Genomic DNA, 18,198 nt, shown 5'->3' with positions numbered 1-18,198 from the left:
ACACCTTGTGAGAAACAGCGCATTGTTTTCAAACTGTTTGTGAGAGGGTTGTCTGATGAGCACGTGGTAAATTAAGACGTACCATAGTCTGCACAATCACGTTCAGAATCGATTTCAGCCTGGCTCCTTATTAACTATGTTGATTGTGTAAAACACTTTGACACAGGTAAGTTTACCCGGTAAATACAGTCAGGAACAGAAATCCAGATCGCTAAAGGGGAAGTGTGTTGTAGCCAGTGAAGAACGACACAAATGAGACAGAATGGTATCAATGGGAAGGCGACCCCCAGAATCGTTGGGCGCTCCCTTTTATTAGTGATTTTTATAAGCTGTCAAAGATTAACCCGCTAGAGCAACTTTTAGCCAATGACGGTAGCGCGACTCCGTGATGTTCCTGGGCATGTCACTTCCTGGCAACACCCTGAACCTCCCCCAAATGACCACCATTATGGATGTGCTATGTCTCACGTACTCTGCCCATGCTCCTGTCACTCTCCAAACACCCCCTCCTTGACCATCCCATTGTTCTCACCCCACAGCTCCAACCTGATCTTTCCTGTTTCATCCTGCCATGCCTTGCTTCGTCCCGTTCTGACCCGTCAAACTTACCTGTGCATCCCACTCTGACCTTTGGCTTGGTTTGCCAAAGCTGCCCTAACTTATGCAGAAGCAGCCTGGTATGCCAGCGCTATGATTCCTTACCTTTGGCATGGCATGCCAGTGCCAACCTAACCATGTCATTCCTACAGAAAAGTACAATTCAAGTTTTGCTGATTACTGGTGGAATGAACTGCCTTCGAATTCCTAGAGTTACCATACAGTATACAGGGCATTTTCCCACTCACAACCACAACAGGAGATAGAATTACAGGTAGGTTAAAGTGGGTTGTTGCCTAACTTGACACCTTCAGCAAGGGCTGGTCCTCAAGGCATCACCAATGGAACAAACACACTGATCAGCCTGATGATAACTGAAAAACGAGGCTTTGTAGAAGTAACGTAAGTGAGGCTCATTATGTTACATCGTTCACTCTCAATTACTGTGGCCTTTTAGAACTCCTTTTCCACTTTGAGCAAGATCTCTTCCCCGTCTCACTTGCAAAAAATAAAAAGGAAAACGATTAATGGCCTCATTGGACCATTGTTCCTTTTTAGTTTCAAGCTGTAGACACAATACGAAAGCTACGACAATGCGCCTAAATGTATTGGGTGAAATAAAGCGTGCTCACAGCTCTTTCAGCACAGTGTGTTACACAGCTCTTTCAGCACAGCTTCCAAAGCAGGGTGATGTTGCTAACTTACAAAAATAAAAAAGCACCCTTAAGACAAAGATTGACTAGTGTGTTGTGACATTCAGCCGCAATTGCTTTTGGAAGAATGCACCGACATTGTGTGCTTTTACACGTATCCAATTCACACTAGCACATTTTTTTGGGGGGGGGGAGGCACCCCACTAAACTTTCCCAGGAGATGAAAACAGAGTCACACTGAAGAACGATTTGCCAGCGACAAGTACCAGGTACAGAGATTCTTCCCGATAAGCAGTCTGCTGAAATGTTTCCGCAGTGCTTCACTCGTCTCATTTCTCCGCAGGTGGGTGGATCTCAAAGGTCATATGAAATTGCTTGCGTGCTAGAGAAGAGGCAGCATAAGCCAAGTATTGTTGGCAGTTGTAGCACAGTCAGCTTAAACTGAATGGATTGTCAAATGCCACACCCAGAGAGAGGACTTCACCTGAACTCATGTAGGAATTAGCTGACTGACTGTTTAAACATGTTGTTGGCAACCAGTGTCTTGAAGTGACTGGTGACGCTGGAGCTATGGGGTCAGAATAAATCTTGCCACGAGCTGCTGTTTAATTAATTCAGTAGCAGTAACATCAGAACACAAAACAATTTCATTTTTATTTTAAATCCAGTAATACATGAATCCATCCATACATAAATGTGACTTACAGGTTGCGAAGTCAAAATTCTGTGACTACTTTTTTTGCATGTAACATCAAAGAATACACTGTATAGACCGAACATCAGATTCATACTTCTGCTCACGTACTGCATTCTTCGCAAGGCCAAAATTTTCTGTGTGTTGTAGAAATCATTGCACATTTTCTGCGCTGCAATAACTAAATAAGGCTCTTCATTTTCACTTTGGTTACCAAGATCTTACATTTATATGCTGGTGTAAACGCCAGAAACTGGTTCTAAACAATTGTGTTTGTTTATCAAGTGCACATGAGGTTATATGGTAGGATCTCCTTTGATAGAAGCTGTTTTTGGTGGTTGCTAATACCTCTATAAGAACAAAACCACCTCCCCCACCCCACCCCGAAGTATCCTGTGAAAATAAAGGTCAAGAACAAAATGGACCTCACAGATTTTCGCACTTGCAGCAAAGCTGCCTGGTAAAAAAACGAGCCCTCTATGTTTTTATTAAGAGCATGCAAAAGATGAAGAGGTGTGCAATTAATAAAATCTGCTTCATCTTCACCCATATTGCTAATGGTCTGTGATACAAGTGCCTCCTATTCTAAATAAGGCACGCACAAAGCATCAATGTGCATTCGGAGTAGGGTTTAAGGAAGTTCTCAGTTGGCCCATTTTAAGATGTGATCCCCTTATGCACAACTGTCAAACAAATATGAATAGTGTTGGGAAAAGCTGTTACAAGCAGAGGCACAGTAGTGAAGACTTGGGATTAGACAATGTGACTTTGAAATAATAGGATTAGAAATCGAAAACTTGATATACTGCCAGCAGGCTGCAGCGGGGAATGTTTGTGCTGCACATACAGGACACCCATTGTTCAGGGAGAGCAAAACCTACCATAGAAGAGAATGCTTTGTGTTTTGTTGTGCCGAATGAGGAAGAGAAAGGGATGGTCGGCTGTGACGCACGGCACAAACCTAGCGCACCGCATATTCATAACAGCAGCAGTAGCAGCAGCAGCCTCTGTTCCCTCTTCGTTTACCTCTACGAAGGATTTGTGAACAACCTCAGACAAAACCAAGTCATTGTTGGAAGACATCCTGGAGAAATCTGCCTTGCTTGGGTCAAACGCCTCAGCCATTCCCAGGCTGATCAGAACAGGCTTCAGGTCGTATTTTTCCTCCAGTTTAAATTTGGGTAGAGACAGCTCAACTTCAGTTAGGTCCATCATCTCAGGGTTAAGCCAGTCCTTGAGTTTCTCAGAGGTCATTTCTCTCTCCAACTAAAATAAGACAAACACGAGGCATTCAAGGAAAAAGGAAATCCTGGCTGCATATATAAATCCTCACATTTCTTACATAAAACCATTTTCACTGGATTCTCGGGCAACTCCTGCAGCCAAGCTGGTGCCAAACATATTGCTCTGCTTTCCTTTGGACATCAGCAAGGCCGAGAGGGGGACCCTGTTGTCTGGGCAGCCCAAGATGTCTATACACACTGCCCAGGTTTGCACCCCGGGGAGGTCACTTCGGTGCTGCTGGCATGGTGGTTTGACTTCACCCCTGGAGGCACACTCCATTGTCTCTCAAGACAGACAAATGCCAACAACATAACATGTTACACTGTGCACTTGGAAGAATCACATAGAAGCTGGAAGATTCATGCTCTAGTGATGTACAGCAACCAACAAGGGCAATTCTTACAGCCGAGAATTTAGATAGTTTAATTCTCAGCATCAATGCCTCACCTTTTCCAGGCATGGTTTAATTCTCAGCATCAATGCCTCACCTTTTCCAGGCCTGTAGAATTATCTGCAATCTCATCAGGAAGCAAGATGATCATGCTGAGCTCGTTATCAACATAAGGAATCTCAAGAATTTTGGTGCGAAGTTGTGATATGTAGGTCATGTTGAATTTAGCCTTCTTGAACATCATCTGCACCGGTTTGCTTTCATTCTGCAAATGGAGAAGAATTTTGTTTTAAGCATAACAGGAGGGAACACTATCAGAATGTGTGTATTTAATCAAAACGATAAAGACTGTGTGCTCAGTGATGTGCTTCCCATTATTTCCCACCTCATACCTTGCTAATTTTGAACGGCTTTTCTTCTGTGTGATCTTTGCGGAACTGATTTGCCCAGTTTCCCTTGAAATAGATAGCATTCACCAAGACCAGCCTTGTAAGGGAGCCAATTATTCCTGGGGCGAGCAGATTTTGAATTTTACCTTTAAGAGGGATTAAAGAGTTTTAATAAGTACATATTTTTCAGGCACAAACTCATATTTTAAGAAGTAAAACTCGTAGACAATATGGAAGCCCAAGAATTTGCTACTCACTTGCTGTCTGTTCTTCCACCCAATTGTTTATATATTTCCTGGAATCCTCTGATGCTTTAATGAAGTCTAGTTTCTCTAGACCTGCTTGATAGAATTTCTGGCTGGAGTCTACAAATGACTTAAACAAATACGTTTCAGAATTAGAAGCTATATATGGATCTGTATATATCATATACACATAAACTTTTACTTCATTCGGGGTTTTGTCCCACAGAAAAGAGGGGGAGAGAAGGATGTTTCTTCCATTTTCAGATACCTAAAGATCTGAAACATGTATGCAGATGCTAAATTTAACTTCAGTTGATAAGAAAAAGCTAATGGCATGTGCAATAGATTCATATCAGCCCAAACAGATGGACTGAACCTCACCCAAACAAACTTCTTTTGCTCAAGAATACATATAGCAATCATTGTCGTCTTTTTATATATGAGAATCCTGCAAGATTTGCCCCTGTATTAGTCCTGCTCAATGCAGGCAGATAATGAATTCCAGTGTGGCGTTTTCTCTTTCTATTCCTCTATGGAGGAAAAATGGTACGCAAGCAATACTTATTTGTCTCCAAGTTCGGTAACCCTTTGGAAAGTGTCGACTACCTGTTGTATTACAGTTGTTTTTTAAAAAAATGTAATTATCCTCTTGGCTTGATCTAACAAAAGCTAAACTTAGTCTAACATTCTGTCCCTGGAAGCTCACAAGCATGTCATGAAAGTTAACACACAGTTCTCTATAATGGCCTGGATTCAAAGACCCATAAACAGACAGTGGGAAATGCACCAGTGCTGGTCTGTGAACTCTTTGTGCAAACGCTGGGGGACTTTGCTGGGGAGGGAAGTCACCAGAATGGAGAGCGCTCTGATCGGCTGCAAACTGCGTCTGACGCTGCTATCAACAAAATGGTTTTGGGGCTGGCAGACCTTTGTAAAAAGCTGAGCAGGCTAGACCAAATTCATGAGCCAATGTGCTAGAAAAAAGGGCGCTTTGGGATCCAACAGCTCGTAATTAAAAACTATACTTTTTTGGGTTATCGTGCCTAGTAGCCACTGAAAGCCCCCAGTTGAAGCTAAAATCTTTATACAATCAAAGCAATATCAGGTTCAATTCATGGATAAATAGTTCTCAGGCTGCAGTGCTGGGAAACACCTTTGCCTTCAATGAGCTGTTGATGCCCGTCTGGTTTTTTTGTTTGGCCACCTGACTCAAAACAGACTTCTGCTTTATATCTAACGTAGAAAGAACGAACAGCTGAAATTGTTCAGTCACAAAATAAATACAGTCAGGGAAGGGCTGATTGAACAAAGAAAATGAAGAACATCGGTTAAAACACATACACAATTCACTCCCCAAAGATGGCATGACCCCCTGCAGATTGAGTAATGATACGTCTGTGATGCCCTAAAAAAGTTAAAGGGGCCCCTGACCATTAGGTCCAGTCGCGGACGACTCTGGGGTTGCGGCGCTCATCTCGCTTTACTGGCCAGCATGACTAAGCCGCTTCTGGTGAATCAGAGTGAATCAGACTTAGTGAATCAGACTAAGCTGTACTGGTACAGCTTCCGGGTCATGTGGCCAGCATGACTAAGCCGCTTCTGGTGAATCAGAGCGACGCACGGAAACACCCTTTACCTTCCCGCTTGGAGCGGTACCTATTTATCTAATTGCACTTTGATGTGCTTTCAAGCTGCTAGGTGGGCAGGAGCAGGGACTGAGCAATGGGAGCTCACCCCGTCACGGGGATTCGAACCGCCGACCTTCTGATCGGCAAGCCCTAGGCTCTGTGGTTTAATCCACAGCGCCACCTGCGTCCCTACGTGATGCCCTTAGATGTGCTATTATGCACTTATCTACGGCCCCTTGCAGGTTTGTATCAACATCCCATAAGCAGTCTCTTTTCCAAAACAAAGAATGTCATGATCCAGCATTAGCTACCCTGCGGTTTTGCAGCTTTTCAAGAGCAGCTTACAGAAAGCATCCAGTGCGAGTGTCAGCAGGTGCTCCGTTCAGGAAGAAACATGCAGATAACTGGCAGAAAAGCAGATTAGTCTGCCATGTTCCCAACTGTGTAGCTATTTATTATCAGTAACAGTTTGAGTTCAAAACAAAACAGGATGTAAAGCTATCAATTAACAGTGATGTTTACTTTGAGGGAAGTTTAAAGTTTTGTTTACATTTAGCTTGAAACAAGTGGATAATTGTGTCAAAGCACAGAGATGGAGGAGGAAGCTTGAGAAAGAGAATGTACTGGCAGGGGTGGTCAAATTGGTGGTATGCAGGCTGCATCCAGGATCTAGTCTGGGTTTTCTTCCCATGGCCCCCAAAGACTCAAGCCTACTTGGGAGATAGAAGCGAACCTGGCAGGTTTGACCCTTCATTTCCCCAAAGGAAAGAGGGCAAAGTTGACACAGATAAAGAAGGAAGAAATAAGTGGGGTTGGCATTAATAATAATACAACTCAATTTATTACCTGCCCACAACCAGAAGGTCCCAGGGCAGATTACAACCAGGGTGGATTAAAAAAAATAAATCAGATTTTTAAAATATAAATTGGATTTTTAAAATATAAATTGGATTTTTAAAATGAAATGCTTTTGAAGGAAAAATCATTCTAAAGATAGTTTTGTATTTAAGTCACATTATAGTCCATCAGGAAATAAGGATTTGTTTTAAGTTTTTCATGCATGCTAAAACTCAGTCTAAAAAAATTGTTTAACCGCATCAGTCAACAAAACATGGATACATATGCTAGAATGTCATTGTTTTAGTTATACAAATTGTTTAAATTGTTAATAAGGAAATGATTGTTTTTCTCCTTCCAATAAAGTGCAGCAGAAAAGTTGTTTAAATATAAACAGTTAACTTATTAAACCTCACAATAAACTCATAATTCTCTGTCTATGTATTTCTCATAGTATAACCAAATCAGTAATTTTTTATATAACTGTAAAAAATACTCTGAAAATATATTATTCCAGAAATGAAACCTTCATCTGGTTGTAAATATTAAGATTATACCAGCAAGAATGAGTCTTTCTGTTGAAATAAATAAATAAATGAAGTCTTACTGACTAATGATTTAAACTGATTCAATTTAAATCAAATCCACCCTGATTACAATTTTAAATTCTGTATTACATATTTTAAAAAGTCACAGCAGTAGCCCGGGTTCCTGAAAACACATAGGCCATAGGGCACAGGTGTCAAACACAAGGCCCGCGGGCCAAATCCGGCCCACCAGACCTCGTCATGTGGCCCGCTGAGCGCCCCAGCCAGCGGGACCTTGCTGCTGAAGCGCCGCACCGACAAACAGCTGGGGCCGGGGGGGGGGGTAGAAAGGCGGCCGGAGCAGCGCTGCGTGGAGCGCCCCGATAATAATTGTACATTTGAATATCTACTTGCCATTATTCTGACTATGTTTCTGCTTTCAGAGCTAGTTATTACTTACATTATTACAAAAAACAGTAATAATTGAATGCAGTGACAATAATTTATGATAATAAAGAGTGGACACATAGTCCTACAGATACAACCGGCCCTTTGAGGGTGACCAAACTGCTGATGCGGCCCCCGATGAATTTGAGTTTGACACCCCTGCCATAGGGTAAAGAGGTGCATCTTCAAAACCGGGCTAATATCCTGGCGCCGAGTGAGGATGAGTAAAGAGAGAAGGAAAGAAATTCATCCACCAAGTAGATTGGCTGGTGCAGCCTGCCACTTGGACTCAAGGTGATCACTGCTGCCGACTCATTATTTATCTGGCTTCAAATGTCCCTTTCAGTTTGATGGTAGTGGAAAGTACAGAAGGCATGGTGAGTGTTTAGCTGCGTTTCTGATCTGCGACAGAACACGATTCACTATCAGAACAGAGACCACTTCCTGTTCTCTAGCACATTTGTAAACCATGTAACTTACTGAAATAAACTCATAGGATGTTTCTCCAAATAGCCTGTTGGCTAGCCTAAGCAAGTACTTGGTGCCTGGCTTGTTGATTTCAGAAATAAGTTTCTCGTATCCCTGGTGAAACTCGACGTCGTTGGTCACAGACAGCACCTGTAAGATGATAAATGGTTAACGGATAATGTTAAGTAATTTAAATACAGACATTTATCCACGTACTCCTAAAAAACGGTTATCGGTTGAAAATCCATGTCTTTTAGCAAACAAGAGAGTGAAATATATAAAATGAACAACCATTGTGACCACCCACAACGATTACCGTTTGAGGAGGAAAAACAAAACAAAATCACAATGAGATTTGATAGTGATAAAAATGAAGAAGCAAAAAGCAGATTGTTCCGTTCCTGTTCAAGATTTCACAAGACAAGTATCTGAAGCAGTTAGAAGGGAAGCAGGCAAAAAAAAAAAAGTGACTATTAGTTTCCATGTATTTAAACAAAAAACCCTACCCACATACTAAATTACTGGGTTTTTATCTCTCCCCTAACAATTTAACTTAGCTTTCTAAATATAACTGGGCTGCCATGTTTCAGCATGGGCCATGTTCTTCTGTGCAAGGACAGAGTAACTAAAATTTGATGATGCACTGAAAATTGAACTCTGGGCAGTACTAACCAACCATAGCTAAGCAGCAACCTGCTTTATCAGGAGCTCAGGAAACATTTGGGGCAGCCACAGCAGAAACAGATGCACGCAGCTGCCACTACCCTAGGAAAAACTAAGAGGGCCAAAGAACCACTGCAATTACGGAGAACCTCCCTGCAGCGGGAAGGTTTTCTGGGTGTGACATAAGAAATACTTTTCACATAAATCAACTTTATTCAAGACAACAAACTGGGCACACAAAACTACGTGTCCTTTGTTCTGGGGGGGGGGAATGGAATCTTAAATTTAGGGTTTACTGTGCTTTTTTCTCTTTTTTTGTTATACTGGTAATACCTGCTAGACAAGAAAGAGAAAGCCCACATGTTCCATTGTCCTTCTCTGGAAACTGTTTTTGTTGCCCCACTTGCGATTGTCAAAGAGGTTGTGAATAAGTAATTGGTGGCCTTCATTTCCTTAGGTGGGCTGTGCAGGCCTGGTTGAATAGGCGGCAACAAACTGAATTCAAAGCATGGTGGTTTTTACTTTGTTTCTGTGAATAGGAATTCTTCCCTAAGGAACCATGACCTAAGTCCAGTTCATGTGTTACTTGCATATAAGGTAACTGTGACTGGGGAATGCTGTTAGCTCCACCCCCAATTTTGCCATGCTATTAGCTCCACCCCCAATTTTGCAGACACTTCCCAGATCACCTTCCCAGATCACCTTCCCGCCTGAGTGGTACCTATTTATCTGGCCAGCATGACTAAGCCGCTTCTGGTGAATCAGAGCAAATCAGACTAAGCTGTACTGGTACAGCTTCCGGGTCATGTGGCCAGCATGACTAAGCCGCTTCTGGTGAATCAGAGCGACGCACGGAAACGCCCTTTACCTTCCTGCTTGGAGCGGTACCTATTTACCTACTTTGATGTGCTTTCAAACTGCTAGGTGGGCAGGAGCAGGGACTGAGCAATGGGAGCTCACCCCGTCACGGGATTCGAACCGCCGACCTTCTGATCAGCAAGCCCTAGGCTCTGTGGTTTAACCCATAGTGCCACCCGCGTCCCCACTTAAGGGCATGCTAATAAATGCATATTTCAGCCTGACCTGCTACAAAGAAAAGGAAGCACCACGAATGCCTCACTTAAGAGTCAAAAGACAAGCTCCCCGCTCCCCTTAATAGTATTTATCTGGATATACCTTTGCCATTTGGGTTGCAGTATTCCCTGCCGCACCCAGAGAGACCATCGTCAAAGCAGAAGAAATGCTCAAAGGAGAAAAAAACACGTTTGCTGTATTATCATTTTGACTTAGCTTCTTGAACAGATTGAGGGCAAAGGCACTGTTGGCTGCAGTGAGGCGGTCCATGTCTTATAACCTACGAAACAAGCACAGATAAGAGAGTCATCCAGTTTGTCTGCTCAGAGGTCACTTTAACAAGAAAAGGGAAAAAACCTAAGCATTGGTTTTCAGATCCCACACATGTGTCCTAAGGGCATATGAACCTGTAACTCCCATGTTGGAACATTTTCATGCGCTCCAAAATGCCACACGCCCACTGTTTTCTGGTGTGGGAGAGGCTGCAGCCCACAGAGTAACTATCAATCACACACTACATTTCTTTAGATGAAAGCAATGGCCAGCAGACAGCTGGATGCGCCAGCTCTTTCTCCGAAGACCACTGGCCACCCCTTCTCCCGGGAGGACTAAGCTATATTCCCGCTCCCGTAACGGAATTTCCAAGTAGGCTGCCACCACCCAGATCTGCCTTGGCCAGGCAACCTGGGAACACCTTTTCACTTTATTCCGGTAGGAGACCAAGCAGCAGGACTGGACTAGCAATGTGGCTCAGAAAGGAACAAACTTACCAAAAATCCTTTTAACTATTTATTAAAAGAACTAGTTAAATAAACAGGTATACCAAAGTATATCAAAGTACATCAGTTCTTACAGAAAGGACTACAAACTTAAAATAAGAAAATATCTAACTTAATACATACTTAGAAGAGTAGAATCCACGCTGAGTCTCTCCCTCCGGCAGACTACAGCGATCAGCCTTGAGCAGTTCTCAAGCTTGTGGAACAACTAACACAAACAGACTTTCCCCTTCATGTTGTTGAACGAAGAACCCCTTTCTCCCTGGGGTTTAAATCCTTTAGATGCCTTGAGGCACACCTTAGCTCCACGTGGGGATTGTAACTAATTATCCAATCAAGGTTGATTTTCATTCAAACTGACCAATCAAGAGATTAACTGACATTAGCCCCATCCCTCTATTATTGAGGTTTCACAGATGTTCCTTGTTTACCCATTAGTCATCCAAGAGGGCAATTAACTTCCTGGGTTCAGACACACCGGAGAAGGTTTTACTCCCTTATTGCTTATCACAGGAATTTAAGATCCTATAGCTGCAAGGTTGTGGCTTTTCACACTAAATCAAAGGACTAAAGCAGACTCTTTCCCAGGGTTCAAAAGTTAAGATTCCCATAGATTTCCCTCCAGGGCCAGAGTCCCATCAGGCCCTACATTTCCCACAATGCTCTACCAGTACCCATGATAGAAATGTACATGTTTTCATGACAGGGACATAAAAATAAATAGAGGGAGGCAAAGCATCACTTGAGAGCCTGTTGTCCCTCCCCACTGCACAATTCTAGCCTCAAAAACAGGACTATTAAAGCCTTAAAGGTAAAGGGGCCCCTGACCATCAGGTCCAGTCGTGTCCGACTCTGGGGTTGCAGCGCTCATCTCGCTCTATAGGCCGAGGGAGCCGGCGTTTGTCCGCAGACAGCTTCCGGGTCATGTGGCCAGCATGACAAAGCTGCTTCTGACGAACCAGAGCAGTACACGGAAACACCGTTTACCTTCCTGCTGGAGCGGTTCCTATTTATCTACTTGCACTTTGATGTGCTTTCGAACTGCTAGGTGGGCAGGAGCTGGGACCGAGCAACAGGAGCTTATCCCATCGTGGGGTTTCGAACTGCTGACCTTCTGATCAGCAAGCCCTAGGCTCTGTGGTTTAACCCACAGCGCCATCTGGGTCCCATATTAAAGCCTTAGGTTGCAGAATTAAGTTAGCAAGCCAACAGCTATAATAACCTGACTTTAGCAATTAAGTCTATGTTTGATAAACTGAGTCCTGAACGGGATCAAGCTTGTATGAAGTGCTGTTTGTTGCTTTTATAACTATATTGTGACTACTGACCCTAAGATGTACAAATGTTTCAAAACTCCTTCTACCAATATGCATTAGGGGGAAATCTGGGCATACTAAATCAACCCAGACCCAGACCCATGAAATTCACATCTGAAGATTTTCGTCGCATGAAGATGCAATGAGATAAGCTTCGCCTGCTGGATTTATCTGTCTTGGAGGTTCAGAGACATAGGAACTATGCCATTTTTTTTCTGGCTGGCAGAGCTGCCAAGCCCAGGTTTTCTTGTTTTTGAAACAAAACAAAACAAAACACAGCACTCTTGCCAAGCTAGCACACATTTCCTTGTTATTTAAATTTTTTGGCATGTGTTCTTTCTCCCATCACAGGGGAAAGGAAAGTGAAGCCTTCAGAACTGCTCCAAGCTGTGAACCTATTTAAAGTTACAGGTAGGTAGCCGTGTTGGTCTGGCGTAGTCGAAACAAAATTAAAAAGTTCCTTCCAGTAGCAAAGGTAAAGGGACCCCTGACCATTAGGTCTAGTCGTGACCGACTCTGGGGTTGCGCGCTCATCTCGCATTATTGGCTGAGGGAGCCGGCGTACAGCTTCCAGGTCATGTGGCCAGCATGACAAAGCCGCTTCTGGCGAACCAGAGCAGCACACGGAAACGCCGTTTACCTTCCCGCTGTAGCGGTCCCTATTTATCTACTTCCACTTTTTGGTGTGCTTTCGAGCTGCTAGGTTGGCAGGAGCTGGGACCGAGCAACGGGAGCTCACCCTGTCGCAGGGATTCGAACCGCCGACCTTCTGATCAGCAAGCCCTAGGCTCTGTGGTTTAACCCACAGTGCCACCTGCGTCCCTGCAGTAGCACCTTAGAGACCAACTAAGTTTGTCATTGGTATGAACTTTCGTGTGCATGCACACTTCTTCAGATACACTGAAACAGAAGTCACCAGATCCTTATATATAGTAAGAGGGTGGGGAGGGGTATTACTCAGAAGGGTGGTGAGAATGGGACTGATAGGTGTGGAAACCCGACTGTTTGCAACTGCAATTGGTCTTACAGGAAAAATTTACGACTGTTTATGACTGCAATTAAAGGCACAGAAAAAATATCCTTAGGGAAGTGATCCCAAATGGCTCTGATCTCTCTGCAAAACAATAGCAGTCAGGGAAATACAGACAGGGCTAAGCAAGTAAGGAAAGCTACATACTGTATAACATCTGTTATATATAATATTTTTTACCATAAGGCATGGCTGATGATTCACTGTAATTAAAATACATAAGGGTATAAGTTTAGCAACCTAATATCTGGATTAATCAGGAGGTTTGTTTAGTTATCACACACTGCCAATTTCAAGTCACCGCAGGTCATCTCTTTACTCTAGACAAAGAGGTAAAAGCTATCTCTTGTATTCATTCATTAGATTGCTAATTCACTGTATGAAACAATGCATTTTTAGGCATGGAATTTTTTCCACAGAAAAGTACGGTTGTGGGAAACTTTCTGCTTCACGTCAACGAGTAAGCCTGTAACATACTGGGACACAATCCGCAACGCAGTGCTTGATGCCACTGACTTGAAAAGAGCACTGACCCTGCAGAGTTGGTGTCAGTTGGCCTTCCTTTGTCCTGATCCCTTTTAAAAGTAATTCTAACATTCTAAAGAATGAATATATAATCTGTGGAAGACTTAATTCACACACCACCTTGTGAATTCTGAGTGGTTATAATACTGTAAATGAGGGACCCATGAAGATTCATGGTGTGATTTGATCTTTTGAGTTACAGAATACGTCCTTACGCTGGATTTTAATTTTTTTTAAGTGAAATCTTTTGCTGTGTTATCCAGCTTTTTATCCAATGCCTTTGAAAACAGCCTTTCCTATTTTTTTTGGTACGTTTCCAGTTATGATATGACTCTTTTGTTCATTACGAGACACAATGTTTTATACAGTTGTTATGCAAAAAAAAATGTACTGAGGACTGTTTAAAAAAGAACATGAAGAAGATATTTCTGGTTGAAGACCCTGTCTGCCGTTTGCTTTGCGCTGTAAGAGAGACAGTCTTCTTGGCATTGAGCCATGCCGGCTATGAAAGATCTCCGGTTACACAGAGGCCGCCTGGAACAGAGAAAAAACGAAGGCTCTCTCTTTGTATGTATTAGTGTACTATACACAACCAAGCAGTTCTCTGAATTGGTCTGCGGTGCTATTTTTGCTTGGAAAGAACTCTGGCTTCAGGCACGGAATTGTACTATCCGAGTTTGTTTGTTCCATTATTGAAGGAGGGTGGGGTGGGTTCCTTCTTCCTTCCCCAGAACGCAGGTCCTTCCAGGGAATGCGTGCCAGCGCTGGGTGCAGCCAGAGGCAAACGTAGGTGCAGTGATAGGTGTGAATTTTACCTTTGTACAATAGGTTACATTCCAGCCACACAAAGCGACAGGGATTTCTACACCCACAATGCATTTGTCCAGGCAAGCAAGAGGCATCAATCACCACAGTCCAAGGACTATTCCAGTCAAGGCAGAAGCACTCAAGAAGAGGTCCAGAGTGGGACCAGTGAGGGGCTTGGCCTACTGACGGAGGGAGGGCCGAGATGTAAAGATGGCTGGAGGGCCACATTATAGGGCTCCACGCTTCCGGTGTTATTTTACAACAACAGAACCAACCAAGAGCTAAAGCTCTCCAAACACATCCCTAACGTTAGTCCTCCCACCCTCAACAAATTACCTTACAGTACTGGGTTTGTTTTGGCAATCAAGACCTACATCCAGTTCAGCCATGCTGCTACAAAGAGGCTTTGCAAAAAATGAAATGAAAACCCTCCTCCACAGAGCAATCAAATGGATAAAAAGAAGAAGCAAGGCCCCATCTTCAGTGTGTGTTTAAAGCAGTATCGTAACACTTTAACGGAGCGTCTCCACCCCCATTGTTCAGCCCGGACGCTGAGGTTCTCCTCCGAGGGCCTTCTGGCAGTTCCCTCACTGCGCAAAGTGAGGTTACAGGGAACCAGGCAGAGGGCCTTCTCAGTAGTGGCACCCGCCCTGTGGAACGCCCTCCCATCAGATGTCAAAGAAATAAACAACTATCTGACTTTTAGAAGACATCTGAAGGCAGGGCTGTTTAGGGAAGCTTTTAATGTTTGATGTTTTATCTTGTTTTTAATATTCTGTTGGGAACCGCCCAGAGTGGCTGGGTAAACTCAGCCAGATTGGCAGGGTATAAATAAATAAATCATCATCATTATCATTACAGCCATGGCTCCCCTCTCTAAAGAATAACGGAAACTGTACAGTGGTACCTCAAGTTAAGAACTTAATTCGTTGTGGAGGTCCATTCTTAACCTGAAACTGCTCTTAACCTGAGGTACCACTTTAGCTAATGGGGCCTCCCGCTGCCGCCACGCCACTGTTGCGCGATTTCTGTTCTCATCCTGAAGCAAAGTTCTTAATCTGAAGTTAGCGGAGTCTGTAACCTGAAGCATCTGTAACCTGAAGCGTCTGTAACCCAAGGTACCACTGTACTTTGTTAAGGATGCTAAGAGACCCCATTCCCCGCTCCCTGCAGAGCTACAATGCCAGAATTCCCCAGGGAAGAGGGATTGTTTGTTGAAGTACTCTTGGTGCTCTTCTGGACAGAATCTGGATGCTCTTACAGATGGTGGAGAGAATGTGGCCAAGATCTGCTTCAGTTTGAAGGGTGCAGCAACGGAGGCAGACTTTGCATTATTACCAAATGCTACAGGAATAATCCTTGCTCAGTTGTGCTCAATGGATGCCCACGAGGCGTTCTTCATTTCAGCAGCAGTCATTTTGCTGTTGCAATGGTTAAAACAGAAAGCCTACTGCAAATAGCCTAGGGATCTTACCAATAGATCTTAAACTACCGTACCTCCTGCCTATTCCTAGAGACTGGGAAGGAAGTATACAATACAAATTAATTAGAAAGTCTTATGGTTGGTGGGTTAGTTTTTTAAAAAAGGAACTCTTAATTACTATCCATCCAATGCTTGCCAGTTCAAAACTGCCTGATGATTACAATAGTATCTGTACCGTAAAGGGATTTTCGTCTCTCGTTTACTCTGACAAATGGAGTATATTTAAAAACAAAAGCATTCATTCCACATTCCATAGCTATTTAGAGATTTCGGAGCAAAAAGAAACAGAAAACAACCAGTTACTACCCCCTTCTGCCTTGACAACGCTCCAGTATCTGAAGATCAGCTGTTTTGTCATAGTAACAGTAATAGTAATAGTAATAAATTATTATTTATACCCCACCCATCTTGCTGGGTTTCCCCAACCACTCTGGGTGGCTTCCAACAGAAAAATGAAATAAAATAATCTATTAAACATTAAAAGCCTCCCTAAACAGTAGTATTTAAATAGTTGTATTTAATGATACCAGGATACACAGTGAGAAGTTTCCCAGCCTCTCAGAAGAAGGAGAAGGAGAAGGAGAAGGAGAAGAAGAGGAGGAGGAGGAGGAGGAGGAGGAGGAGGAGGAGGAGGAGGAGGAGTTTGGATTTGATATCCTGCTTTATCGCTACACTAAGGAGTCTCAAAGGAGTGAAGCAAATAGAGGAACCGACTTTGCAGCTGCATGTGGAGGAGTGGGAAAGCGAACCTGGTTCACCAGAGTCCACCGCTCTTAACCACTACACCACACTATGGCTCTGTATTGGCACATAAGCTGCACATCCATCCTATGTTACAAAGTCGGTTCCTCTATTTGCTTCACTCCTGTGCGTTGGCAATGCAATTGCTACACTCCTCAGCTGGGTGTCGTAATTGACAGCATGGCATGCCAATCTCTGCCAGCCACCCCACTCTTTCCTAGCTGCTAGGAGCCCCCCCCTGCTTAACCGACACTTTAGAACCCAGCCTAAAGCATGGGCGGGAACGCCAGGAAATTCCCCCTTTAATTTCTTTCCAAGGAACAGGTAGGAAGTCTGCTGCATCCTAATAAGCAAGCCAATAAAAGAGTTTTAGGAATTGGTTGCTGCACATTCACAATGAAAACTCATAAAAATCCACTTCTTCCATGCTCTGCAGGTGATTAGATTTTTCAGTGCAAATATAAAAACAAATGAACCCAACAAACGCCAATCAAGAACAGGCACCAAGGTGGGTTTTATCTCCCCGCCCCCCTTGCAAAGCTCCTGCCCTTGCCGGCAGAAATCTAGCAGGTGAAGCATTTCCCATTAGAAAAACGCAGTATGGAAAGCCACAGCCATTAAATTTCTACCTGTGTCATGCAGCTGCTCAAAGCACAAAAGTGCCAGTCCTACAGGTGCCAGTCTTGGACAACACCCTGGACCCTCCCAGATTACTTTCACTGCTCCACCTCAACAAAGGTACAGTAGTTCCAGACGCTGCTGCCAAGCAATCCACCTGGCTTACCCTCTGCAATCCAGTAAGCAACGGCTTCAGTTAGTAGTTACCACTGACATATTTTTACCGCAGCATCAACTTCTGAAGGCAAGAACCCGCTTTTATTAGTTATGGCACAAGCTTTTTTTTGCAGGCATATATGATACAATGAACTATTGTCCCTGGAAGTTTTTTTGCGCGCGATAAAGCTGGCAGCCTTTAAGGCGCTCCAAGAACTTTCGTTGCGCGCAAGCCACCCGTAGCACGCCTACCTTTCTGGACGTTAGGATCAGATATTGATTTTCGGCGCGGCTGTTACGCACGGATCGCAGGCAGGGCTCCGGCTGCGAGCAAAGAGAGAGACCGAGTGGCGACGGGAAACCCGGGAAAGGGAAACGAAACCATCCTGTCCAGGGGAGGCGCTCCTGCATGTGACTCAGCCCCTGACTCAGCCGCTATCCGGGAACCTACTAGGAAAACAAAAAGGAGCCGCAGCCTCGAGCCCCGCAAGTTTGCGACCGGATTCCATTGCCACGGAGCATGTGCAGAACGGCTCGCACATGCCTAGAAAGAGGAAACGAAGCCGCTGCCCGTTGCCTTTGCAGGGCGGCACGCCTTTTTTTGCCATCGCCGCCTGCTTTTTCGAGAAACGCAGAAGACACTCGGAGCAGGAAGGTGGCGCTGCGAAAGCGCAATTGCGCCCTGCTCCCTTTGGTTGTTGGCGCAGCAGAATTAATCCCCACATGCTTACTCCCGAGTAACGGCGCCTGGCTGCGCAAACCAGAGGAGCCTGACATTAATGCAAACAATGCAGTCAGTTTATATTCTTTTACTTAGTGTCAGCGTCGCTTCGATAAATCCTCTTT

The 18,198-nt window shown here is 43.9% G+C and overlaps 1 protein-coding gene across 3 annotated transcripts; it reads right to left on the bottom strand.

The window, feature by feature from the left end:
• Positions 1-1,879: 1,879 nt before the first annotated feature.
• LOC118089834 (serpin B6) lies at positions 1,880-17,686 on the bottom strand. 3 transcript variants are annotated; one of them, XM_088675115.1, is made up of 8 exons: positions 15,452-17,686; positions 10,800-15,412; positions 10,000-10,177; positions 8,173-8,310; positions 4,266-4,383; positions 4,012-4,154; positions 3,717-3,884; positions 1,880-3,210 (listed from the first exon to the last, which is right to left on the bottom strand). In XM_088675115.1, exons 3-8 carry the CDS (start codon positions 10,165-10,167, stop codon positions 2,806-2,808), a joined length of 1,140 nt encoding a protein of 379 aa, XP_088531241.1. In that variant the 5' UTR covers positions 10,168-10,177; positions 10,800-15,412; positions 15,452-17,686; the 3' UTR covers positions 1,880-2,805. The 3 variants fall into 3 exon arrangements, with proteins under 3 accessions (XP_088531241.1, XP_034980721.1, XP_034980720.1); XM_035124830.3 differs by having other exon boundaries at positions 10,800-17,686; XM_035124829.3 differs by lacking the exon at positions 10,800-15,412 and having other exon boundaries at positions 17,605-17,686.
• Between the last annotated feature and the right edge of the window lie 512 nt (positions 17,687-18,198).

This window comes from Zootoca vivipara, chromosome 8 (assembly GCF_965207765.1).
Source record: "Zootoca vivipara chromosome 8, rZooViv2.hap1.1, whole genome shotgun sequence".
NCBI lineage: Eukaryota > Metazoa > Chordata > Lepidosauria > Squamata > Lacertidae > Zootoca > Zootoca vivipara.
The sequence above is the reverse complement of the archived record's forward strand: the minus strand, read 5'-3'. Positions and strand labels throughout refer to the sequence as shown.